At 43.3% G+C, this 25,590-nt stretch overlaps 1 protein-coding gene and 1 long non-coding RNA gene across 13 annotated transcripts in view; one reads left to right on the top strand and one right to left on the bottom strand.

The window, feature by feature from the left end:
• Window positions 1-227: 227 nt before the first annotated feature.
• On the bottom strand, window positions 228-9,156 carry LOC310770329. Its single transcript, XR_014552076.1, has 3 exons — window positions 9,030-9,156; window positions 3,867-3,929; window positions 228-547 (listed from the first exon to the last, which is right to left on the bottom strand). It is a non-coding gene; the product is annotated as an uncharacterized lncRNA (long non-coding RNA).
• LCORL (ligand dependent nuclear receptor corepressor like) overlaps window positions 8,761-25,590 on the top strand; it is a 62,839-nt gene continuing 46,009 nt past the window's right edge. For 3 of the 12 annotated variants that reach the window (XR_014551925.1, XR_014551926.1, XM_083629977.1), the window contains exon 1: window positions 9,287-9,444. Coding sequence is in view for 8 of the 12 variants with exons in the window: in XM_083629977.1 (XP_083486103.1) it covers window positions 9,324-9,444 (121 nt within the window). In the remaining 4 variants the exon portion in view is untranslated. Of the gene's footprint in view, window positions 9,445-25,590 lie in introns of all 12 variants that reach the window. The other 9 variants (XM_083629974.1, XM_083629973.1, XM_083629976.1 and 6 more) reach the window with 7 other exon arrangements.

Genomic DNA, 25,590 nt, shown 5'->3' with positions numbered 1-25,590 from the left:
GAGCAGCCTACAAAACACCTGGGGTGGGAGGCTTAAGTGAATGGTCATGTTAAATGCCCTATTCTCATATATACACATGCTTTCCACTAGAACATATATTAATCTATGAGAACACCAACCCTTCAAAAACAAAACAAAAAAAGACAATAGACCTCTGTGTTCAGGAGTCCACATCAGATACTAAAACCTGGACAATTTTTAAACTATTGGGACTGCTCTGCTCCAAGTGAGAACACATCTATTGAGAAAGAGCAGGTGCTAAAGCAAGCCTGTTCCAAAGGTACAGGTGCACCGGAAAACATCTGGTTATAGCAGGCTAAATCCCACAACATGATGATGTAACTGTTGCATTTGATAACTCTGTAAAGGTAACCTGATTCCTCTACCCGCTTCTCTACCAAAATAAAATGAATGAGACTGTAAACTGCCCATTTACTTTGCCAGCTACAATGCAGATTTACTTTACAAAAAAGTAGGTCTGATTGATTTCTGCAATTGTTCTGGAGCAGCTATACTATTAGCCTCTTATCTATTCCGTTCTCTTGGCCTATATAAAAAAACAAAGGCGGTGAGCAAGCTTACATCAGTGCCATGGTGAATCTTGAACTACAGACCTTCTGGGAGCTGGAGTTTATCCATTATTCCTGCCTCAGAAATGGACACCCTAGCTCCTAAGCAGCTTAATCCATAAATATTGTTTTTAAAGAGAGAGGTAAGAGCAGCCAGAATTGTTTTGCATTAAATGGAGATATGCCATCAGCTGTAATGCTCTATCATTCAGGGGGGAATTGCTCTATCAATTCATCTCCAGTAAAACCCCATATACCATGCAATGAGTTAATTAGCATTGCAGCAAGTTAATTTAAAACTGAAAATGTCAATTAGTTTTGGAGAAGGACAACTCTGATCCTAAACCTCCACTGACTTGCAGCTATACTCATTCATGAGAATGGCTTCGGGGTTAAACCCCAAGGAACAAGCCATACCTGCTGCCTTGTGGGACATCTTCAGAAGAATAAAAGGCTAAGGAGTAAACCCTACACAGATCCTGAGTGGAGTCCCTAACATGGTTGGATAGTGTCTTGTAAGCCTCCTTCTGGCAACTCCTGTAGCCAAGCTGGTGCCAAACCTATTGCTCTGCTTTCCTTTCGACCGCATCAGTGAGGTCTTGTCATCTCGGCAGCCCAGGGCCTCCACACACACTGCCCAGGCTTGGCCCAAGAGATGTCCCTTCGGTGCTGCTAACACAGCAAAAACAATGCAGAAGGCAACAGTTACAAGTTACTGGTCTCTGCACAGTAGGTGCTGTGATTCTCCAGCGGTCTGACTTCACCCCTGGAGGTGCATTCTATTCTCTCTTGAGACAGATGAATGCCAACAACAATTAGTACTGGACTGAAACTGTACCCCCTTAATTTCACCACTCTGCACCTTGCACCACTTGTCTCCCCTCTGATTGGTCACTGAACTTTTCTTTTTTTAAAAAAAAAATATATTTTATTAACAATATTCATCATTCAAGACTTCGCTCAGCTCCTCTCTCTGATTTCTCAACTCATATTGTTCTCTGCATACTGTAAAATTGTATAAATCCTAGTATTATCTAACTACTACGTTAACAATCAATAGATTTGTGTATGTTTATTCAAAACCTCCCAAGGAGTCCAATTTGTTTTGTTGTCTTTTTAAGTAATATGTGAAAAGTTCCCATTCTTCTTTAAAGTCACAGTTGTCCTTATCTCTCAGTTTGTATGTCAATTTAGCCATTTCTGCATAGTTCATCAATTTCACTGAACTTTTCTGTCCTTGTATAGCTTTCCCTTTCTAGCCGCAAGCTTGCAAGCCTAGGTGTCCTTGCTCTGCTAAGATTCCTGTAACTAACCTTGGCTTAGCTCTCTTTACACCATTCCTTCAAACTAGCTACCTTGGCCTGATTTTCTTCCTCTGGAAAATCCAGTTGTTGCCTACTCCTTAGACGGTTCTGATCCTGCAGTGAAATACGGGACCAAAGTGTGATCGCTGTAGGCTTGGGCTTCTGGGAATATAGGTGGCTAGGTAAGTGATACTGAAGTCTGAATTAATTGCTGTTCTAAAATGGGCAAGATCCTGCCAGGCTTTTAATTACAGCAGTCTGTGAAACAGTCTGTGATGATGAAATCCATTGTCAAATAGTCAATAATGCTACATTACTCTAGTTGACTAATTTGACATTTCCTTTATGTATTGGCAGGGATGTGGGTGGCGCTGTGGGTTAAACCACAGAGCCTAGGGCTTGCCAATCAGAAGGTTGGCGGTTTGAATCCCCGTGACGGGGTGAGCTCCTGTTGCTCGGTCCTTGCTCCTGCCAACTTAGTTCGAAAGCACGAAGTACAAGTAGATAAATAGGTACCACTCCGGCAGGAAGGTAAACGGTGTTTCCGTGTGCTGCTCTGGTTCGCCAGAAGCAGCTTAGTCATGCTGGCCACATGACACGGAACCTGTCTGCGGACAAACGCCGGCTCCCTCGGCCAGTAAAGCGAGACGAGCGCCACAACCCCAGAGTCGTCTGTGACTGGACCTAACAGTCAGGGGTCCCTTTACCTTTACCTTATGTTGCTGAAACAAGTAACATGTATAGACAGCCTAAACAAGAGCTCCAGTACATATTGGTCTGATGTTGCTCTGGGCTGGCTGTTAGCTTTGCTGTCAAACTGGCTGCTGTAGGGGAGAAAGGCTACTCCCTGGGTGCTCTGCTACCATAGTTGAGAGTTTTTTTCCCCTGGGGATGGGGGGGGTCAATAGGAAGTCTCTTATATCCATTACTTCTATTTATTTTGTGATTTTTTTTCCAAGCACTTTAACACAAAATGCTTCCAGGGCAGCTCAGGAGAATTAAAAATAATATATGGCTATCTAGCTATCAAACATTCCTTCTGTGCACAGACTCATGTTTCTCTGCTTTGGGTCCTGTTTGGATATCTAATATTAAAGTGCAATTAGTAGTGTATCCTCTGTAGGGCTTGCCTCAATATATTGTCTGCTGCCGAGTTGCTGTGGTGATGACATACTTAGTTATACAGCCCCTTTGCAAGAACCACATAGTGGTCCTATTTCAAACCATATTGTCTGAAATGAACTAAATCTACCACCAGTACCAAATACCACGAATGGTGCTATCATCTGAACTGACATTTACCATGGTGAACATAACTGTAAGATACTAAACCTGTGACTCACATTGGACTACTCTATCACAAAGTTGTAGGAGGCATAATTGTACTACAAATTTATATGTTATACCAGATTTGCTATCCTGATTCTTCTCTCTTTGTTCACACCCTCCCCAAAGAATCCTAGTTTACAGTGATGAGAACTGTCTCGAATCCCTAGTTCCCCTCCCAGACCCCAGGGTGCCCTAGAGGTATGAGATATATTCAGGCATTCAGTCAATGTGGTGGGTGAGGAATTTCAGAAGGGAAGAGCTGGACCATGCCTACAGGAACACCTGCAGAGGGGATCCTGCTCCAAGCATATAGGCTCCCTTTGTAATGTGGAACATAAGGGAGTGTGAAGATCCTATATGCATAGAAGATACCTGCGTCTATAGATGCCCCCCCATGGGTGGTAGGAGTGGGTGGCAAGTCTAATAGGAATATGATGGTAGGAAAGAACCAGCTGACATGTCTCTCTCCCCCTCCTCCACACATTTAGACTTACACGGCAGAAATTCCTCAACAGGTCTATGGAATAGTTATAAAGCCCGTTTTAAGTTTGTAGTATAGATGCACCCATAGTGTAGGCCTTGTCTATGAAAACATTGCTAAAGGAACATGCTGACAGAATACTGCCATTGAGTGTTCTATACAGAGAGGGTAGGATACACATACTTTTAAGTGAGTTCTTCAGGTTTGCAAGCGTGCCCATGGGCCCCCAAAGGCTGGTGGCTCCTGCTTTTAAAAAAGACATAGTCAAATGTGTAGTTACAAACCTGTAAATAAGGTCCAATTACTAGAATGAGGAGGTAGACAGCAGGGAAGGATAGCAGCGCTTCAACTCCTTCACAACATGTGAAATAACAGCAAGCACACTACCTGGTTAATTTAGTATTCAGGCTTGTGCACCAGAAAGGAAATGTACCTTCCCCCTTCCACCAAGGTAGAGATGTAACTTTTAGAGACTGGAATGGGGAAGAGGAGACTGAAACAGGGATTGAAATAGTAAGGGTAGCAATTCTCATAACAAAACTTTTTTTAAAACTTCCATAATCTCCTCCAAAGTAGGTAGAGGTACCAAAAAATGGGGCTGTTTTTGATTTAAAAAAGAAGAAATAATTGGCCAATTAATGCTAACAAACAGCAGAAAAACTGGTTCAGTCCTAGGTTTTACTCAGTAGCTAGCAAATGTGGTAACTGATATTCCTCCTGGGATTAGACCTTGTGATCTTCTCGCTGCCCTTTTTAATTCATATAGTTTAATATTTAAATAACATCACCAACATGCACTAGATATAGTATAGAATGTTCATGCAGAATCTATGAGACACAAAATCAACTAACCTACTTGCAACGTGCAAAGCTGTTCTTGTTCATCAAATCATATTTAAAGGAAGAATGGGTTGAAATGCAATGCTGAGACAAAGGTCAGTAGATTACTAAGGCTGAAATCCCATATATCGGGAATAAGGCACATCCCATTATAAACTGTGGTGTTTTCTTCCAAGTCAGGCTACAGGCTTACTGTATGTGCCTCAAACAGCTTTCTACAGTTTGTTGTTTCTCTGTTTCTGAAATAAGCCATCTTCATTTGTTTTATGTTGCAATGTTCTACACTTATCATGTTCCCTGTAACAGGCAGCTAGTATCTGGCTGCTGCTAATCCCCTGCTATAACCAAAGTATAGTTTGAAGGTTGGGGGAGAGAAAAGCCATTATAGATAGACAGACAGACAGACAGACAGACAGACAGACAGATGATAGATAGATAGATAGATAGATAGATATTACTAGCATGCATCTGGAGCAGTGACAAGCCATGGTTCCTGCGACAGGTAGCTGGACCTCGAGAGCAAAGGGGAAAACACTTGTCAGGTAAGTAAACAGGAAAATGTAATTTGTACTTGTCAAGGAATAATCCCAGAAGAGTCAACCACTGATGTATGCAAACTAAAAACAAGAGTATTTAATCTTATTAGGCAGTTTGATTGAACATCTTGTGTCTTTGTGTTGCCTTTTCTCTAGCCTAACATAGTAGTCATAAACAGTCTTTACAACATCTGCCTGGTAAGGGTTTTAAGCAAGATCTTGAGTAGCCTCTTCAAATGAACAAGTTAGAAATTGGGTTGTAAGAGGATCTCTTATAACACTTGACCCCCTAACATGCTGTTATGAGTACTAGAAGAAACCAAAATTGATTAAGTTGGTGGTTCCTGGAAGGAATATCTATCCCTGTATATTTAATTGAAAACTGACGATGTGTGCACATTACTGGCTTAAAACACAGCAAGGTCATTCTTTTTCTCAATTCAGATCAAAACTGGTTTGAGGAAAACTGCATCAAAACACTGTGTTTCCGAAGAAACAGCAGAATAGATATGGATTGCAGCTAACATTGTGTTCACACCTCTTCCCAAACCATACCACATGGAAGTATTCTACTATGAATCTTCGGTACATTGTTGCAAAGCAGGAATACTTGCTTCCAAATCCTGGAGGAATATGAAGCTCAACTTTTAGAAAAAGTTTAGTGGCCTAAATGTAAGTGGAGAAGACCTGCATAATGTGTAGGTATCACAGCAAATCTTGTTTCCCTCATTGCAATCTAATGGCCATTAATGCCTAGCTAGTAGGATAATGTTTTTTCCATGAAGGGGTGGGGTGGTGCTTGCTGAATTTCTGCCTACATCCAGCTGTTAAAGATACTTTGCAAACAACACAGTTAACCTTACTATTGACTATGAATTGAATCACTACAGCAGAGCTAACATATATTGGGATAAATATTATGAGCCATGGCCATTTCTAAAACATTTGTTTGAAGGAAGAGGGGCTTGTGGTACTCAGGGGAACTGTGATGTGCTGCAGCCACTTGCAGCAAAGTCCAGAACCACTCTGAGAAAATGAAGACGGTGGGTGTCTGTAGTCTCACCCAGCAATTTACTGATCAGGGCCGGACTGCGTACTTACAGTCTAGTAAAACAGCACTCGTTTCCACTTTGCTCAAGGAGTGTCTGATTCCTTATGTCCTACCTTGATCACCAAGACCCCCTTATGGGGGACTTCTGGCAGTTCTCAAAGTCCCTGAGATTTGGCTGGCCATCACTAGGGACCAAGGCTATAGTGTGGTAGACCCTACCCTATGGAACTCCTTATTTGCAGTTCAGCGGGAACCATTCCTCCCTTTAGTCACATGCCTCTTGACGACTGTCTTGCTCAGACAGGCCTTTGTAACATGAATTTCTTTTTAATCCAATCACTATTTGATGCTTCAAATAATGTTTTAATGTTGTTTTATGTATCTTTGTTTTTGTTGTTAAATATTGTATAACAGCTTGTTACGTTTTTTAATGAAAGTGCTCTTTATAAATTTGTAAATAAAAAGGCAGGTAGGGATGTTCATTTCTGCAGTTACCACTGCCACTACTTAACAAGCTTATGTGAGCATGGAATGGCATTAGGACTGCACTGAGGGTGGGGACTAGAGGGCATCTTGCCCAGGGTGATGGCATTGATCTGCACAGTCTGTTGAGAATTGAATTTTCAACTTGCTTCTATTATTTATTTCATTCGAAACCTCTTACTAAGTATTTTTTTGTAATATGAACTGAAATAACTGCATTGCAAACTTTTGTTTCACAGATGCTTATGGCAAAAGCGTACTCTGGCAATTCTCCCCTGGTCGGTCCCTGCTGACCTCCCATAACTTAACTGAGATGTCAATTAGGAGGAGGATCTTGTGTCCTTGATTGTAGCTGGCTGGAACTGATAACTACTCCACAGCATATGTCAGGTGTTTGTTGTGATCAACTGTCCAATAAGATAATGTAGAAAATTGCAGTCACATGTGACGCACCTTATTTTTGTGATTGTCAGTTGTTTAATTGTTGTAACCTTAGGGTAAAAGGCGGGTAATAATTTACTACTATTAGTGATAGTAGAATGCTTTGGTTTAAGGAAAGGATTGGTTAACATCCTTCCTAGAGAGGAATAAGTATGTGTGGACAGAATGTTGTATTGGCCTCCAAACTACACTTTCCTACCACAGTGTCTGTTAATGAACAGCTGTTACACATCACAAAAGATTCTGGGACATGTTCTTAGGTGTGCACTCACTTCATATTTCACACATATCACCATGAAAATACCCCCTAGAAGTCGGAATGTTCCCCTTTTGTCAGTACACTGCAATGAAGATCATTAGTGCATATATAAGTTATGTTTCATGGCGCTCACTGAGATGATTTTAAGGACCCCCTTCTGCCTTCAAGTGTCCCTTGGAATGCTGTTTGAAAACTATTGGCAACTCCTACAGCTGTGGGGGGGGGGGGAAGATTAAGGGTACTTCTCATTTATAATGCATTTGAAATGAATCCACATTTTTTAAGCAACTAGGCATAAATCGGGACGCGGGTGGCATTGTGGGTTAAGCCACAGAGCCTAGGACTTGCTGATCAGAAGGTCGGTGGTTCGAATCCCCGCGACAGGGTGAGCTCCCGTTGCTCGGTCCCTGCTCCTGCCAACATAGCAGTTCGAAAGCACGTCAAAGTGCAAGTAGATAAATAGGTACCACTCCGGCGGGAAGGTAAACGGCATTTCCATGCGCTGCTCTGGTTCGTCAGAAGCGGCATAGTCATGCTGGCCACATGACCCGAAAGCCGTCTGTGGACAAACGCCAGCTCCCTCAGCCAATAAAGCGAGATGAGCACCGCAACCCCAGAGTCGGTCACGAGTGGACCTAATGGTCAGGTCCCTTTACCTTTACCTAAACATAAATCAGCGGTGGGGGGGGGGGGGAGGATAGCCATGAAGCTCCTAGTTTCATTAGTTTTGTATTGCTCTTTCCCCCCTTCCTACTGATTTGTCCTCTATGGTGTGCTGTTAATTTCCCAGTAGCTTTGGTTATGTATATATTTTTAAAATTGTTTTTCTTTCTTTTTTACAAAATTGTACATGCATAAATAATGATGCGTGACATGAGTAAGAAAAAGCAGATCACTGGGGGACGAGTAATATACTAGCACTTTGGGCACAAATTTGTGGGCAGCTGAATGTCTGTAATTTGTGTTGATCAACTGGTTTGTTTTATTTCTACACCACTTAACGTTATGGTGGTATTGTGGTAGACTGGTGTGCGCGTGTGCAAAATCCTACCCAGACCCCGTGATCATCATCTGACCCTTTGTGTGCCTCCTCCACAAGAGGACCGGAGGGTGGCAACACAGGAATTGGCCTGTTCTGCAGTGGTTCCCCATTTTTGGAATCCTCTCCCCAGGGAGGCTCACCTGGTGGCTTCACTACATATACTTTAGCGGCCAGGCGAAAACCTTTTTCTTCTCCCAGGCCTTTGGCTATTCAATCTATGGCCTTTAAAAATTTGTGGGAGGGATGGGGGTCATTGGTTTGTGTTTTATTCTGGCTTTTATTCTGTAATTTGCGTTTTTATCTTGTATTTTTATGCGGTGAGCCTTGTTTTGAGAGATGCTGGAAGCCGCCCAGAGTGGCTGCGGAAACCCAGCCAGATGGGCGGGGTATAAATAATAAAATAATTATTATTATTTATCCCTGAGATGCACAGATGTAGACAAAGGTAATAGCTTGAAGAGCAGCAAACAGCAACCAGATTTATGCAGTTCGCGAAGCTGACAAGGCTCGCGAACCTCTAGGTCCGCCCACCTCGCAGCTGCTACAGGCAGGAGGCCCGCCCTTTGGCGCAAGGGCTTGTGGGGTTTGTAGTCCGCAGGGAGGAGGCCCGCCCTTCTGTTTAACGGCTTTCCACACAGCGCATTACCGGCCCCGCACCCGCTCGCCCGCCGCTGGCAGAACGGAACGGCTGTACTTCCTGCCTCTCTCCGATACTATCCGCTCAGGCGCTTTGCTTCTCCCCGGCCTCCTCTTCGCTCTCGCGGAAACCTGAGCGGGAAAAAGAGACAGCCGCGAGCGAAGGAGCCTGAGGAGAATCTGAGGCGGGGGGGGAGCGAGAGAGAGTAGGCGTGGCGAGCGCGCGCTCCCTCGTATGCAAATGAGCGGGCGTGTCGCGTCGGGCGCCCTCCCGCTCGCGCGGGCTCCCTCCCTCCCGTATGCAAATGAGCGGGCGTGAGGTCAGAGGCAGACGGGAAAGGGAAGAGGCAGAATGGCCGCCGCGGCTCCCGCTCCTGGCGCCTCGCAGTGCCGGAGCCCCCGCTGCACGGCGGAGCGCAGGGGAGTCCGCCGCGAACTCGACTCCTGGCGGCACCGGCTCATGCACTGTGTGGGTAAGGAAGGCGGAGGGGAAAGGGGCTGAGGGAGGGGGGGTGTGGGGGTGTGGTGTGCGCGGGGCGGGGGGTCGGCCGGCGGAGAGGAGCCTCCGCCGTGAGGGAAGCGCCGAATGCCGGCCGCCAACTCCCCCTCAGGGAAAGGCCTGGAGGGGCGGGGTGGGGCACTTGCCCGCCGATTTTAGCTCCGCCACAGCCGCGTTGAGGCGGGTGGGTGAGCGGCGGCTCCTTTTGTCCCGGGTTCCCTCCTCAGAGGGTCCGTCCCTGTGCGCGCCCGCCCCTTTAAGACGGGAAGCCGCTCGTGCGTTGACGGTTGGGATTTGAAGTTTCCCCCTCCCTCGCTCGCTCGCTCGCGCTGGCCTGCGCCCGCCAGCCTCCCTCCCTCCCTCCCTCCCGGGGTTGTCATAACAACGGCAGTTCTCGCTCCTTTCTCCCCCTCCTCCTCCTCCTCCTCCTCTCCCCCATCCCCGGCTATCCTGTGTCCAGGGCGGCTTAGAGGGTCGGGTCGGACACCGTTGTTCTTCTCTCTCTCTCCCTCTCCGTTCTTGGAAAACTTTTCGACAGCTCCGTTGGCTGCAAAAACCACGTATTAGCTGTGGATTTGGTGGCCGAGTGTGTGTGCATGCGTGCACATGTGTGGGGACAGATAGGTAGCCGTGTTGGTCTGCCATAGTCAAAACAAAAAAAAATTTTTTCCTTCCAGTAGCACCTTAAAGACCAACTAAGTTAGTTCTTGGTATGAGCTTTCGTGTGCATGCACACTTCTTCAGATTCATGTGTGGGGAGTAAGAGAGATTTTCGTGTAGCGCGGGTTGGTGGCGCGACTCTCGATTTCTCGCTCCTTAGGTTTGCTTTTTCCTGCAGGCCTTTATCCAGGTGTGTACTCCTGCTGTTGGCCTTATCCCATTCGGGTGGAACCGTTAACATAAGATGAGCAGATCGTACCCAAGTTGTACAAGCACGATCAAAACGTGCAGCTCCCGTTTCTTGCAGGGACATTTCCAAGTGGGTCGTGCCCCATGTTAGAGATGGGGATGGAGGAAGGAAATGCCATTTGATTTTTATACAGTACAGTAGTTCCAGTAGCAAAGTGACTTGGGTTGGTCCTTCCTCTGTCTAGTGCTGCTAAATGAAGATCTTTGGATATGATTGTTGAACTACCTCCAGATAGCATTTTTGTTCAGAACTGTGTCTTCCAGTCTTAGGCTTCAAGAAGGCATTTTCTCTCTGACAGTGTGGGGCATCTAGGTTGGCATCATTTAAATTTACATGAAGCACATTGTCTTGCAATCATCGGTTGAATCTCTTGAAGTCAGTAGTATGCTGGCTTCTGTTCATTATGTAGCTAAGAATAAAATGAAAGTAGTTTGGAGCAGTGTTGGAAACTCAAGCTGTATAAACTAGGTGCAAAATGGCTCCTTAACCCAAGGTTACAGTTGCCAAAACAGAATGTCTGGTTGCCATTTTCGTGCAAGATGCTCTAAAGACTTATCTGTCAAATGATGGACTGACTGATTGATTCTCAGTTAAACATCTGGCTAGTTCAGATGATAACCTTCAGCTAGGTTAAGAGCTTTGAGAGCTTAAGAAAAGTCACAGTCACATACATATACATACACATGCACACATATACAGTCACATACATTGGCCTATTTCAACCTCTTATTCTTAATGTTGACTGCTCCTTCTCAGGCTGCACAGGAAAAGCATTTTGGTTACAGAAATTCTTTCCAATTGTGCATCTAAAATGTAACAGAATTCTACAGGGTGTGGTTTTAGTGTGTGAAAACAGTCAAGATCCAATTATCCCCAGGCATCCACCTCCAGATGGCAGAGATTGTCAGGTGCCCTCCTGGCACTCAGGCATCTTCACTTGGTCTCAAGTGGCCGAAAGCCTGCCCCCTGGCTAATTTCAAACACTGATTTGGAGAGATACTGATGTATGAATTATGTTTGGATAGCATTAAGCTGAAGGATTGCTTTTTATTATTTGGGGCCTCTGTCAAATGGACTTTAGCCATTCTGTTAGCTTTATGCAGTGTTTGAGTTTGGTGTTTTAATTTGTTGGAAGTCACCCAGAGTGGCTGAGGTAACCCAATTAGATGGGTGGCGTATAAATAATAAAATATTATTACTATTACTATTATTAGTGTGGAGTTGCATAAGCAGCTGAGAACTTGCAAGTTCTGGCACCTCATTATTCCCTACACTGCATTGCTGCTTGCAGATCGAAAGCTCTTTCACTCAGATAAGAAAAATGATGGGGAAGCAAAAATAAAGTACAGTATGGGCATTCATATGATCTAGTTCAGGTGGTGGTTTCATATTAAAATTTACTATTGAAAGTGGGGGACTTGAATTGTCTATAGAGCCTACTTAAAAATGGTAGAAGCGCAGCCTTCAGGTTGCCCCCCCTTCTGTCTAATGTATTGGCAATACAATTTTATAGTTGGGCATCTTTCCTCCCCCCCCCTCTTTATCCCTAGAAATTGCATAGTATTGCTAGTTTACAAAAATGTGAAGAATTCAGAAGCAGTGCTTATTGTTTGTAAAGCAATTGTTATGTCTTGATTAAGAACAGAAGAGCCTGCCGGATAAGGCCAGTGGCATCCTGTTCTCACAGTAGCTGAATAAATGCCTGCAGGAAACCTGGAAGCAGGACCTAAGCACAAAAGTTCTCTCCCCTTCTATGGTTTCCAGTAATGGTATTCAGAAGGATTATTGCCTCTGAGTCCATGGAGAACGATCATATCCATCATGGCTAGTAGCCCTCTCCTCAATGGCTCATGACTCACATGTTGGCTATTTTTCCCTGACAAACATTTCTCCCCCCGCCACACTTTAATTCAATATTTTTGGAAGCGCAGAATCAATATTTTAGTATCCAGCTACTGTGTTGCACAACTGCCATATGTATTTGAAAGATAACATGGACAAGATCCTGAATCATCTTTCATGTAGTATTGGGTACCTCGGTTGTAAACTTTATGGAACAAGTAATTTGGAATATGTCTCTTGCAGGACCAGTCAGTAATATGCACAAAGAACCAAACTCTTGAAATTGTCCTGCAGAATTTCTTTGACAGGAAGTTATGAGAGCAGAAAACTTGAATTCAGAAAGAAGTTCACTGTGTGTCACATAAATTTGAACAGTTAATGATGTGCAATTGGGGATGTTGTTCTGAAATTTTCTTACTGTTAGAAAACTGATTCCAGGTATGGTTGGGTGATATTTGGATTTCAACTTCACGATATATCACTAGCTAAATATCACGATATCTTGATATATCACAATATATATCTGCTGTGGTGGAGGGCCTTGCTGGGCCTCCCTGCAGGGGTAAAGGGTCCCCCCGTACCTCCCCGCAGCGGTGGAGGGTGTGGCACTCTTCCCTGTGTCGGCAGAGGATACCGCGGGGCCTTCCTCCACCGTGGGGAGGTCTGGCGAGGCCCTCTGCCACCACAGGTATATATTATGATATATCAAGATATTGTGATGTTTAGCTAGTGATACATCATGATATTGAAAACCAGATATCGCCCAGCCCTAGTCTAGTGTGTTCTCTGTATGACCTGTTTTGCTGTGGCTGGTTGCAACCCTCCAGATACTAAAAATTGAAAAAAGAACCAATTAAATTCTGTCTGTAAAGTTGTTCACAAGTTTATAAAGATACAAGTTTTGGCAAACTACCCCCTCTAATTGAGTAAAAGAGGTTTGGTTTTTACTTTTGCTAGAATGAAACTGCAGTCACATCTTTTCTAGAGAGCTTTTCTACTTGATTGCTTCTGTGCGGTTTCTTTTTAAGTTGTCATTTGTGCACAGCATTTATCCATCTTTAGCTAGATCCCCCATCTTGTCTTCATGTGCTTTGTAATCGTGTAAAAAAGTCCCTGGACTGAAATCTAGGTTTAAGGTGCCATTTGGCTCCTAGCTTTTATCAGTTTCTAACACTGATCTTCTCAGTCTCCTCTTTTTCAGGCTAAACATGCCCAACTCACTCAACTGTTCCTTATCAGCTTGGTTTCCAGACCACTGATCACCTTGGTCTCTCTCCTGTTCACATGTTCCAGCTTCTTTATATTCTTCTTAAATTGTGGCCCCCAGAACTGAAAACAGTACTCCAGGTGTGGTCTCACCAAGGCAGAATAGTGTGGTACTATTACTTCCCTTGACTGGGACAGTTGATGAAGTCTAGAATCAGGGTAGATTTGATTTAAATCAATTCGATTTAACCCACTAGTCAGTAAGACTTGATTTAAATCATTTTTTTTACAGAAATACTCATTCTTGCTGGTATAATCTTAATATTTACAACCAGATAGTTTTATTTTTGGAATAATAAATTTTCAGAGTAGTTTTTACAGTTATATCAAAAATTACTGATTTTGTTATACTATTAGAAATACATAGACAGATAATTTTGAAATTATTGTGAAGTTTAATAAGTTAACTGTTTATATTTGGACAACTTTTCTGTTGTACTTTATTGGAAGGAAAAAATAACTTCCTTAATAACAATTTAAACAACTAAAACAATAACATTATAGCATATGTATCCATGTTTGTTAAGTGATGTGGTTAAACAAACAAACAAAAACTTAGACTGAGTGTTAGCACACATGAAAAACTTACAACAAATCCTTATTTCCTGATGAATAACCTTTGTACTGTAATGTAACTTAAATAGAAAACTATCTTTAGAAAGATTTTTCCTCCAAAAGCATTTTAAAAATCCAATTTAAATTAAAAAATGATTTTTAAAATTTATTTATTTTTAAATCATTGATTTTTATCCACTCTGCCTAGCATAACATTAGCTTTTGTTGTTGTTATTGTTGACTCGTGTTAAGCTTATGGCCTACTAAGGCCCCCTAGATTCTTTTCACATTTAGATCTGGCAAGCCACTTGTCCTCCATCTTATATTTGTGCAGCTGATTATTCCTGCTTAAATGCAGAACCTTAAATTTGTCCCTATTGACATTCATTTTCGTAGTTCTGGCCCAGTTCTCCAATCTGTTAAGGTTGTCTTGAATCCTGTTTCTGTATTTTGTGGCATTGACTACCCCTCCCAGTTTGGTGTCATTTGAGATTTGATGAGCATCCCCTCAATTCCGTCATCCAAGTCATTATGGGCCTGGAAGGGAACCCTGTGGCACCCGACGTGTCACTTATTTCTAGAATGATGAGAAACCAGTAGTGAGAACTCTGGGTTTGGTCAGTCAACCTGCTACGAATCCATCTCACAGTTATCTTGTCCAGTCCACATTTTAGTTATCTCCTGCTTGGACTAGTGCAATGCGCTCTACGTGGGGCTACCTTTGAAGGTGACCTAGAAACTACAACTAATCCAGAATGTGGCAGCTAGACTGGTGATTAGGAGTGGCCGCTGAGACCACATAACACCAATCCTGAAAGACCTACATTGGCTCCCAGTATGTTTCTGAGCACAATTCAAAGTGTTGGTGCTGACCTTTAAAGCCCTAAACCGCCTCGGCCCAGTATGCCTGAAGGAGCGTCTCCACCCCCATTGTTCAACCCAGACACTGTGGTCCAGCGCCGAGGGCCTTCTGGCGGTTCCCTCACTGCGAGAAGTGAAGTTACAGGGAACCAGACAGAGGGCCTTCTCAGTAGTGGCACCTGCTTTTGTGGAACGCCCTCCCATCAGATGTCAAGGAAATAAGCAACTTCCTGTCTTTTAGAAGACATCTGAAGGCAGCCCTGTTTAGGGAAGTTTTTAATGGTTGATTTTTTATTTTCATTGTATTTTTAATATTTTGTTGGAAGCCACCCAGAGTGGCTGGGGAAACCTAGCCAAATGGGTGGGGTATAAATAATAATAATAATAATAATAATAATAATAATAATAATAATACAGCTTTTCAGCAAGAATAACATGGTAGACTTTGTCAAAACCCTTACTGAAATCAAGATATACTACATCCACAGCATTCCCTGATCCATCAAGCTTGTATCTCTCAAAAAAAATGAGATTCATATGTCATGTTTTTGAAAAACCCTTGCTGGCTCTTAGTAATCATAACATCCTTTTCTAAGTGCTCACAGTCCGACTGCTTAATTATAACTTGAAATTGTTAGCCTGGAAGTAAATATTCCACATATGAAGAATTACGCTCTCTCTTCCTTGCATCACTGCAGGGTTTTGTTTTTTTAAAAAACCCTCTAAAATCCTCTCTCCCTCTGATCCGGAGTGTTTTCTCTGTACCATGTAGTACCCCCCCTTTTTTTACTGCATCCCCATCACACACCTCCAGCCTTTAGGCTGAGTGGGACAGCTTCCTCAGGTGGCAGGTGCTTGGGGCATGGAACAGACAGAGCTATGTGTGCCAAGCAATCTGCCCTGCATCTCCTAAGCTAGTTTAGTGTAGTGGAGGATGCTGTCCCATGGCCAGTGTTAAAGAAAATGCCATTATAATTGCCCTCTATACTAAGAGTCTGTAGTAAGATTTGTAGAATTGAAAGGGACCCCGAGGATCAACTAGCCCTACCCCCTGCAATGCAGGAATCTCAACAAAAGCATACATACAGAATAATTGGGGGGGGGTATTTTCCTTTGCCTTATGCAGCAAAATGTCTTGGGGCCAGCCCTGTTTACCCCTCCTTCTTGTTTCCCAAACTTGGGTCTCCAGCTGTTTTTGGACAACAACTCCCATCATGCCTAGCTAGCAGGACCAGGGGTCAGGGATGATGGGAACTGCAGTCCAAAGACAGCTGGAGACCCAAGTTTGGGAAACATTGACCTGTCAACCTGTGCTTCTGAGATCTGCAAAAGAAGCCTTGATGGTGGTGCCCCCAACAAGAACTGAGTGTAGATAGACTCAAGAGATTATCTTGTTTGCAGTGGTGCCCCATGTGTAGAACTTTCCCCAGGCAGGTAATTCTGTCCCCTACATTATCGGCACTAGAGTAAAGATATTTTTGTTTACCCAAGCCACCTGGTCTTCAAGTCACAGTTTGGAATTAAGAAATACCCACAAGCTACATACCTGCTTCTTTGGGGCAGTGCAACTGCTCCCAGAACAGGTAGGCTTTCTAATTCCCAGACATGCATATATATGCTTTAAAGTTCTTGAACGTTGCCTGTTTCTTAATGTAAGTAGCTTGGGGGCGGGGGTTGGTTGGGGGGGGGGATAGATAGAAGCTGTGTTGTTGAGTTCCACTTATCTTGGGGAAAGTGGATAAAACTTTTGTGGGCAGGGATGATAGCATTTGGAAGAATGCTCAACTATTCTGATACTTAATACTTCACTTTAACACTGGCTTTTTTATTTATTTTTCAAGCCATGCAATTCTGTCAGAAAGCTGAAAGTGTAATATTAAAAAAAAAGAGAAAAATAAAGTAAAAAAATAAAATTTGTCATATTTGATGTCTTGTAATAGGTGCTACTCCACTCTTATCAAAATCTGTATTTTGTCTGCTTTTATTGAACTGTTGTACTCGGCTATAGTATTCTGTTTCAAGTAACAGTAATTTTGTTAAAGACTGTTCTGTTTTGTTTTAATTGTGAGATAACTGTCAGGTATATCAAACTATTCCTGTAAGGAAAAGAAGTCTTGGGCTGTGTTTTGGAATTCATTCACTGGTGTGGTTTGCTAGTAAAGCGCTTGAGGAATGTGAAGATCTGGGAGATTTGGAGTGTTTCTTACTGTATTTACCTCTGAAATTGGATATGGAAAATGAGTTTCACATTGCAAAGCCAACATTTTCAGGTATCTAATCTGGCAATGTGCCAGGCTTGCCGCTCATGGGTTTTGTTTTTGGAGGTGGATGGGGATAACCATGAGCATTGGTTTGCACATAATGCAAACAAAGTCTCTTGTTTCCTCCCCAGCATGTCAACAGCAGGAGCAGGACAAGAGTGAAGCAGAGATTTTTGAGCAGCATACGGCAGCACACTGCTGATTCATTTTAAATCATAGTTTATTTTTAACTAATTTAACCAAATACAGTACCCCAGCTTCCATTCCCCCCCCCCATTATATTTGCAGCAAGGCTGGATATTTGCCATCCTCTTGGTTGAGAATGTAACAACATTTTATACCCTTAATATTATCTTTGCTATCTTTCACAGTTTACCTGGCATAAATCTCCTTTGTTTATTTAGGGCCTAAATTGATTAATAATACTTAAAAATTAAAATTAATTCTGCAGAAATTGAAGGATCTTTGCAAAATAGTAATTAAACCATTCAGAATGTATTAAAAGTGTGTAGGTAGAAGCTCTTCACTTCTTGATCTTCTCTCCTTTCCAGCTTGCCTGCTCTAGGTTTTTCTACCTACTTACTCCTCTCATTCTGCTCCCCCCTCCTTTTCTTACCATTTTTGTTGTGCCTGGATCCTAGGGAAAAGGAAGTCACTTGCTTGTTGAAGTCCGACTTCAGAGGAACTTGCTTCTAAGTAAGTGTACATAGATTACAGCCCAAGTCCCTCAATTTTCCTCCATTCCCAAATCTATAATTTTGGTTAAGGAATTTGTTCAAGTTAATTTCAACTCTCCCACCCCGCCAAAAAACAAATTCTCCTTGCCACCCCCTTTGGAATTCACCTGTGTGCTGTTCTTTCCTGCTGAGGTGTATCTCACTTATTTCCTATCAGCCTATTCAAATTTCTAACTTTGCTGGGTACTGTTGTCCCAAGTCCAGTCGGCCGCTGAAAGGATCCCAGAGAGAAAATTGAAGTCACTTCTGCTACTGAAAGGGTTCTGGATAAGTGTATTAAGCTTAGAGCACTGGTTCCCTCTTAGCTAAGTGCTGTTGACCCCCTTTTTCAAAAGCCAAGCCATGGCCTCAATACTTCTGAAAATTTTGTTAGCTCTGGGGTAGGGTTGGGCGATGTTGGTTAAACTGTGATGTTGAAAAAAACTGCATTGGCCCCAGCCGGCAGGGTGCCGGGTGAAACTGCCGCAGCTCTCACCATGTGAGCTGAGGTGCTTTCACCCCAGCGCCTTGCGGGTTGTGGCCAATACTTGTGCGCGACCGGCAAGGGACTCTGGGCTCCTTGGGCAGGCTCCGTGTGTTTACTTGTGTTTACCTTAGCCTTTACTTGTGCAGGTGTGCTGCCTTTTTCTTTCACCCGAGGAGGAAAAACACAGCCCACCCTCCCAGGTGAAGTCTGCAAGGAGTGGGGTCAGGGCTCTCTCAGCTGGGAAGGACAGGCTTTATGTTTCCCAGCTAAGCAGCCCCGATCCCACTCCTACTCTTGTGCAAGCAGGAGCGGAGACGGGACTCTCATCTGAGGAGGGGGAACATTTTAACAGAGCCCCCATTCCGCCTCTGGGTTCTGCAAACCGGTGGCGGGTCAGGGGCTCCGTAAACTGCTTTGCTGAGGGGAGGGCAGCAGCACGCTCCTCAGCCAAGCAGTTTAAGGAAGTGGAGGGAAGAACAAGCCTTATCGGCAATTCGCCAGTGCAGCTTGTTTCTCCCTCTGCCTGCGCAGAGTGCGATGGCGGTTTCACCAGTGGTATATCACTGGTGAAAGTGCCACTGCTTGGGTTCCTCTGCCTCCAGCTCCTGGCTAGTTTGTTTCTCCCTCAGCACGCTGGGCGCTGGAGGCCGAGGGACTTGAGCGGTGACTGTTCCACCAGCGATATACCACTGAGTGAAGCTGTTATCGTGGTCTCCCTCCATACCGATCCTGGGTGATATATTGATATATCGCCCAGGCCTACACTATGGTCGTTTTTGTTATGTGAATGGTGCCACACACACCCTGGGTGAGTTACAGAGATCCCCTGACGTCTGGGGACCGCTGGCTTAGAGGATGTGTAGGTCAGAGTGTGCATACACCTTGTCCAAAAGTTGACCTTTGATCTGTTTTCATTATTTCCTGACTATGTATAGGTACCATAATAAACTAGATGAGCTCTGAGTTTTGCTCAAAAATTTTGGGGCGCTGTATGTCTTCTATAAACAAATAAAGGCTCTTGCTCTTTTGGTGTTCCTTGCTAATCTTAAGCCTCAACCCTTCTGCTGTGTTCTGTCACTCTTCTGAGTGACCGTGTCCAGCATCTTCACTACAGACACACGAGGACCTGTAGACCTATAAAAGATTAATTAGGTGCTGGCAAAAAGAATACTGGCATATCTTTCAATAAAATACTATATGGAATTGGAAAACCAGTCAGATAGAGTGACAGACATGAGAAGACATGATGATGTCAAAGATCTTCCATGAACTTGGATTTACATTTGTTATGTATTGGGGGTTGAGTAAGGAGTCCAGCCCATGAAACCATTAGTGGGAAGATCCTACCAATGCATCTAATGAGTCTTAATGTCTTGAGCAGCATTTCAGCTGCTGATTTTACTTAGGTAACATATTTAGGATTCAGTGTTCTCTGAAATACAGTGGTACCTCCGGTTGCGCACGGGATCTGTTCTGGAGCTGCGGATCTGCACATGTGCGCATGGTGAAAGCTGGAAAAATACTTCCAGGTTTGCTGCATTCGCATCTCATATGTGGAGATGCACATAGGCACTTGTCTTTGCCGCTGCTGCCCCTTTCAGGTATTCCATATCCTGCAAGGCTATCAATAGCTTCTCGCTTTAATGGCTATGCCAGGGCAGTCCAACTTTCCATGCCCAGTAGGTTGCAAGAATATTTTGACACTGAGCCTGTGAGCCACACACTGAATAAAATTTCCATATCATAAATTAAAGTGTTTGCAAAATAATAAAATTATTTAATATACCCTATTTTTCACTCTATAAGACGCACATAGTTTTTGGAAGAGGAAAACAAGAAAAAAAAATTCTCAATCGCTGCCCGGGAGAGGCTGCGCAGTGATCCCGCTTGCTGTCCTGGCTTATGGGATAGCCACGCACAGCCTCTCCCGGCCAAGGGGAGTCTTCATCCCCTGCCCGGGAGAGACTGTTCTGGCTTAGCCACGTGCAGTCTCTCCCAGGCAAGGGGAGTCTTCATCCCCTGCCTGGGAGAGGCTGCACGCGGCTAAGGCTCCCCCAAGAGCCGTGCTCCCTTTAAAGAGCGCACGGAATGTGTGTGCAGCACTTGGGGGCTTTTCTCCGAGGAGGGAGAAGGGCATCTTCTAGAGTGAAAAATACGGTACATGGTAAAGGTACCCCTGACTGTTAGGTCCAGTTATGGATGATTCTGGGGTTGCGCACTTATCTCGCTCTATAGGCTGAGGAAGCCAGTGTTTGTCTGCAGACAGTTTCCGGGTCATGTGGCCAGCATGACTAAGCCGCTTCTGGCGAACCAGAGCAGCGCACGGAAACGCCGTTTACCTTACCGCTGGAGCGGGACCTATTTATCTACTTGCATTTTGACATGCTTTCGAACTGCTAGTTGGGCAGGAGCTGGGACCGAACAACGGGAGCTCACCCCATCATGGGGATTCGAACCACTGACCTTCTGATCGGCAAGCCCTAGGCTCTGTAAACAGATTTAATACACAAACAGATGTATCCGCTTTCGTTAACAGTGCATGACCCTTTTTCAAGGCTTTAAGTTGTTTTCTTGAATGTCAAAAAAGACTTCGTGAGCCACATGTGGCCCGTGGGCTGCAGGTTGGACCACCCTGGGCTATGCTCTGCCTCCACTGTCAGAGACAGTATGCTTCTAAATACAAGTTGCTGGAAACAGCAGGAGGGGAGAGTGTTCTTGTTCTTGGGTCCTGCTTGTGGGACTCCTGTGGGAAACAGGATGCTGAACTGATGGATTACTGGCCTGATCCAGCAGGCTGTTATTATATTCTTAATAGTAATATGTTCCATAGCTTGAGAATCATTGGCTCACTATTCCTAAATTGGGCTTGCTGCTGATAGCTCTCTGCCTCACGTTTTCTGCACATAAAACTTACATATTTCCCTGAGCATTGGAGCAGGTAGCTCTTCCTAAGCAGTGGAGGGTTAGAGTTTTGTCACCCTTACCATTCAGATCCTTTTTGAGTGTTGGTTGTTCATGGGTTGTGCTTCATCCCTCTTCTGGTCTGATTGCCATTTGGTGTGCTGTCCTGCTGGTAGACATCTTGTGTCATTATAGATGATCATACAGGTGCTACTTAATTCAGATTAAACTGCTGCAAAGGCCTGCAGCATTAAAAAAGTATTTGAGGCACCTGAAAGTAAAAAAAATGAGGATGCCTGCTAAATCTCTGCTGGAATAGTGCTCCACAGCATAGGACACTGCAGACAGTACTCCTATGGATGATTTCCATCAGTGGAATATTTTTTTTTTCCCAGTAGGGGCTTCTTGCTACAAGAGCAGCAGGAGGAAATATTGTTTACCCCCAGCACCATCTTCCAATTTATTCAAAGGGTTCTGCTATCCAGAACAGACTTTTCATGATGCATAGAGAGCAGAAAAAATGGAAATCAGCAGAAAATCACATCCCACCTGTAGGAACATGCAGTTTGCAGAGGTTCATGCTGAATACAACCCTACAGGTGCAGATTTTAACATGTTTATTATATAAAATTAAGACGGAATATCTTAAAGAGATGCTTCAGATATCAGAAGATTTTAAAAATTCACAATTATTAACCCTTGCTACTTGTTTTCCAAGTCAAACGGATTAGAAAATGAATGTCCCTATAATTAACATGTCACAGAACTGAGATATAATACTTTAGGTTGTTTATTGGTTATTCAGCCAGACATTATAAGAGTTTTCTTATAGTATCATAATCACCCTGTTCATACATCATGGGTACCCAATTTCTATACCATAGTTAGCAGACTGGAACATGCTTACGGTATCTGCTTCCTGCTTTCCTTTTCTGTCCCCTGCCATGGGCCATAGCCAATACCATAGCCAGTGTGGTGTAGTGGTTAAGGGTGATAGACTCGTAATCTGGGGAACCGGGTTCGATTCCCTCTCCTTAATAAACCCCTCCATATTGCAAGTTTTTAGTGCTAAAACACATGCTAAGCTTTATATGGTTCTCACATTTGGATTTCAGTTCAAGTGTTGATAAAAGTTCTATCAGGTTTCTTAAGGTCAATCTTTGGTGTCACCAGGTATGGCAGTTGCCGCTCTGAGAAGTCAGTGTGGTGTAGTGGTTAAGAGCGGTAGTCTCATAATCTGGGGAACCGGGTTCGCTTCCCCGCTCCTCCACATGCAGCTGCTGGGTGACCTTGGGCCAGTCACACTTCTTTGAAGTCTCTCAGCCCCACTCACCTCACAGAGTGTTTGTTGTGGGGGCGGAAGGGAAAGGAGAATGTTAGCCGCTTTGAGACTCCTTCGGGTAGTGATAAATCAGGATATCAAATCCAAATCCAATACTGTAATCTGTGCAAAAATGTACTGATTCAGATTAACTCTACATGTTGAAACAGTAACCATAGCTCAACATTTTTCCATATGTGTATGTAATATACAGAGGAGTCACAGCTTCAGATTTATATCTTCATGAACTTTATGTCTTGGAAATGTATGTGTGGTGTATTTCCAATACATTGGCAAGTTTCTTTCATAATACGCAGAAGATGGAGAAATCTGTAGCAGAGGAGGAGAAATCTGAGGCCATGTGTGACCTTGCCATTGTTTTACAGCCGTAAGAAATCTGTGGCAGATTTCCAGATTATATTCTTAGACCTGAAGATGTTCTATATTCTTTTAATATTTGAAAGTACTTTTATGACTTTAAGTTTGGGGGAACCAGAAAAGAAAACTCTGTATTTAAACTTTTCTTGAATTTGGTGGTGAGGGCATTTGAGTTTCTTAAAACAAGCCTTTACATCTTCTAGTGTTACTCTAGCGCCACCATGAACTCAAAACAAGATACTGTGCTGAACATTAGGTATTAGATGCATAACTAAGTTGATGTACAATGTTACCTTGATTTTTTTCTCCATACTATATAGCATTATTATTTCTGTGATGAGGTTCTCTCAGAAACTGAAAGATGTGATGGAGCCACATTGATGTTTAGATCACTGAGTCCACAGAATATGACTTTATGACACAATAAGCTTTAAAAGTTCTTTGGCACTTCCTCCATTAGTATAACTCTTTAAAAAAAAGTCCAAATATCTCTTCCACAGCATCTCAAAAATAAAACTACATTTGAAGTCGCCACTCTGTATTCTTTCTTTCTTTCTTTCTTTCTTTCTTTCTTTCTTTCTTTCTTTCATATGTCTTCTACATCTTTCATTGGGGACTAGAAGTTGGCAAATAAAGGTGGAGTGCATGTGAACACTTTATGATCTTATAAAGTATTATTAGAAGTGAGTTAGAGTTGGCACAATTGTCAAATATGGTCAATTGATTGCTTAGTATTTGATCTTGGTCAAATATGGTTAAATATTCAAAGAACGAAATAGCATACCTTTTTAAAAACTCATTAATGGTAAAATTTGTTAGCAAGAGTGGGAGTGAGGGCAGCAAAGGCATGAGAACTGCAAATCCTGTAACAGTCCAAGGCAGATCTGCTACTGTCTCACTGATAAAGCTGGAGCTATCTTTACACAGGAACATAAGCATTCATCAGTGGCAATGTTGAGTGCACAGTATGTCTAACTAGGATCACAGAGACTTTGGTTTAGAGCAGTGTTTCTCAAACTTGGTCCCTGACTGCTGTTGAACTATAACTCCCATCATCCCTGACCACTGGCCTTGCTAGTTAGGGATGATGGGAGTTGTAGTCCAACAACAGTTAGGTACCCAAGCTTGAGAAACATCGGTTTAGAGTTTGATTTGGCCAAGAAGATCATTATGTGATGTTGGCCCCTGCTTTTCTCCACCAGCCCCTTCTGCCCTCTGGTTTGTTAAAAACCCAGTTCAGCACTGAATGATATGTTTGAAAAATGTGAGACAGAACAAAAATCAATATTCATTTTGAGACCTGCTGCTTTATTTTAGTAATGAGAAGTCTGTATCCTTCCAAACATTTTTGGGCTCCTTCCATCATCTGCAGTTAGTGTTAGAAACAGAGATGGAAAAGCTAGGAGCCAAAGGATCCCAGAACCTGGGTTACAGGCGCAAAAACAAAATGGCAAGTCACCATCCCCCCCCCCAATGCAGCAACACTTTTTGTTTATTTTTTTTGAAACGCATGAACTAATACACATTTTACATCAGTAACAGTTTGCTACTATCATATTTTTAAGAGCAGCTCTTAATTGGATACCACAAACATAAATGGGGCTCAGTCTCAGGAGGTTGGGAGCAGCCCACCACAGAAGGACAGTTTGCTTTGTCTCCTATAAAGTTGGATTCAAAGCTTCCCTCCTACCCACAAGAGATAAGTAATCCATTTAAGCAGGTGAAGTAGCTTCATTCACAGGTGGATTGTTTACTTATGCAAAAAGTTCCACAATGGAGTGTCTTTAGCACAGGGGTCAGCAAACTTTTTCAGCAGGGGGCCGGTCTGCTGTCCCTCAGACCTTGTGGGGAGCCGGACTATATTTTTATTTTGGGGGGGAATGAACAAATTCCTATGCCCCACAAATAACCCAGAGATGCATTTTAAATAAAAAGACACATTCTACTCATGTAGAAACACTGATTCCTGGACCATCCACAGGCCGGATTTAGAAGACTATTGGGCCGGATCCGCCCCCGCCCCCCCCCCCGGCCTTAGTTTGCCTACCCATGCTAGGCTAGCATATCAACAATAGTTGTTAACAACTGCCCTTGCTGTTCTGCAGTGGAGATTACTTTCATGGGCAAATGAGGTGACTGCAATTCTTAACTTGGTCACTAGATGGTGATCTTAAGTCGCAAAAAAAGGAAAAGTGACCAGTAATTTCGGACTGTGTGCAGTTGGCATGGCCAGTGGTCAGGAATGATGGGAGTTGTAGTCTAGCAACATCTGAAGATCCACAAGTCCCCCTGCCCCCAATTTCTTTCATAAACTGGTAACTAAAAATGATCTTGGCCATTGCTGCCACCTTTTACTCAGGTGGAGCAGCATCCAGTAATGTCCCCAACTTAAGCTGCAAAACTTCAGAGGCCGTGTGACACCATCAAAGACCAGATTTATTGAAACTGGTCATGAATTTATTGATTAAGTTTCTGTTAGTTTACCATCATGTATCCCAAAATGCCTCTTTTCTATAGGTAGCTAGCTAGAAGGGAAGGTTAGTAAAACTATGCAAATATTAAATATGCTTTCTGTTTTAAAACATTTACTGTACGTAAATAATAAAACTGTAAGCAGTTGTG

This window comes from Podarcis filfolensis, assembly GCF_964270895.1.
Source record: "Podarcis filfolensis genome assembly, chromosome: 9".
In the NCBI taxonomy this organism is placed as follows: domain Eukaryota; kingdom Metazoa; phylum Chordata; class Lepidosauria; order Squamata; family Lacertidae; genus Podarcis; species Podarcis filfolensis.
This window is presented reverse-complemented; position numbering and strand designations above follow the sequence as displayed.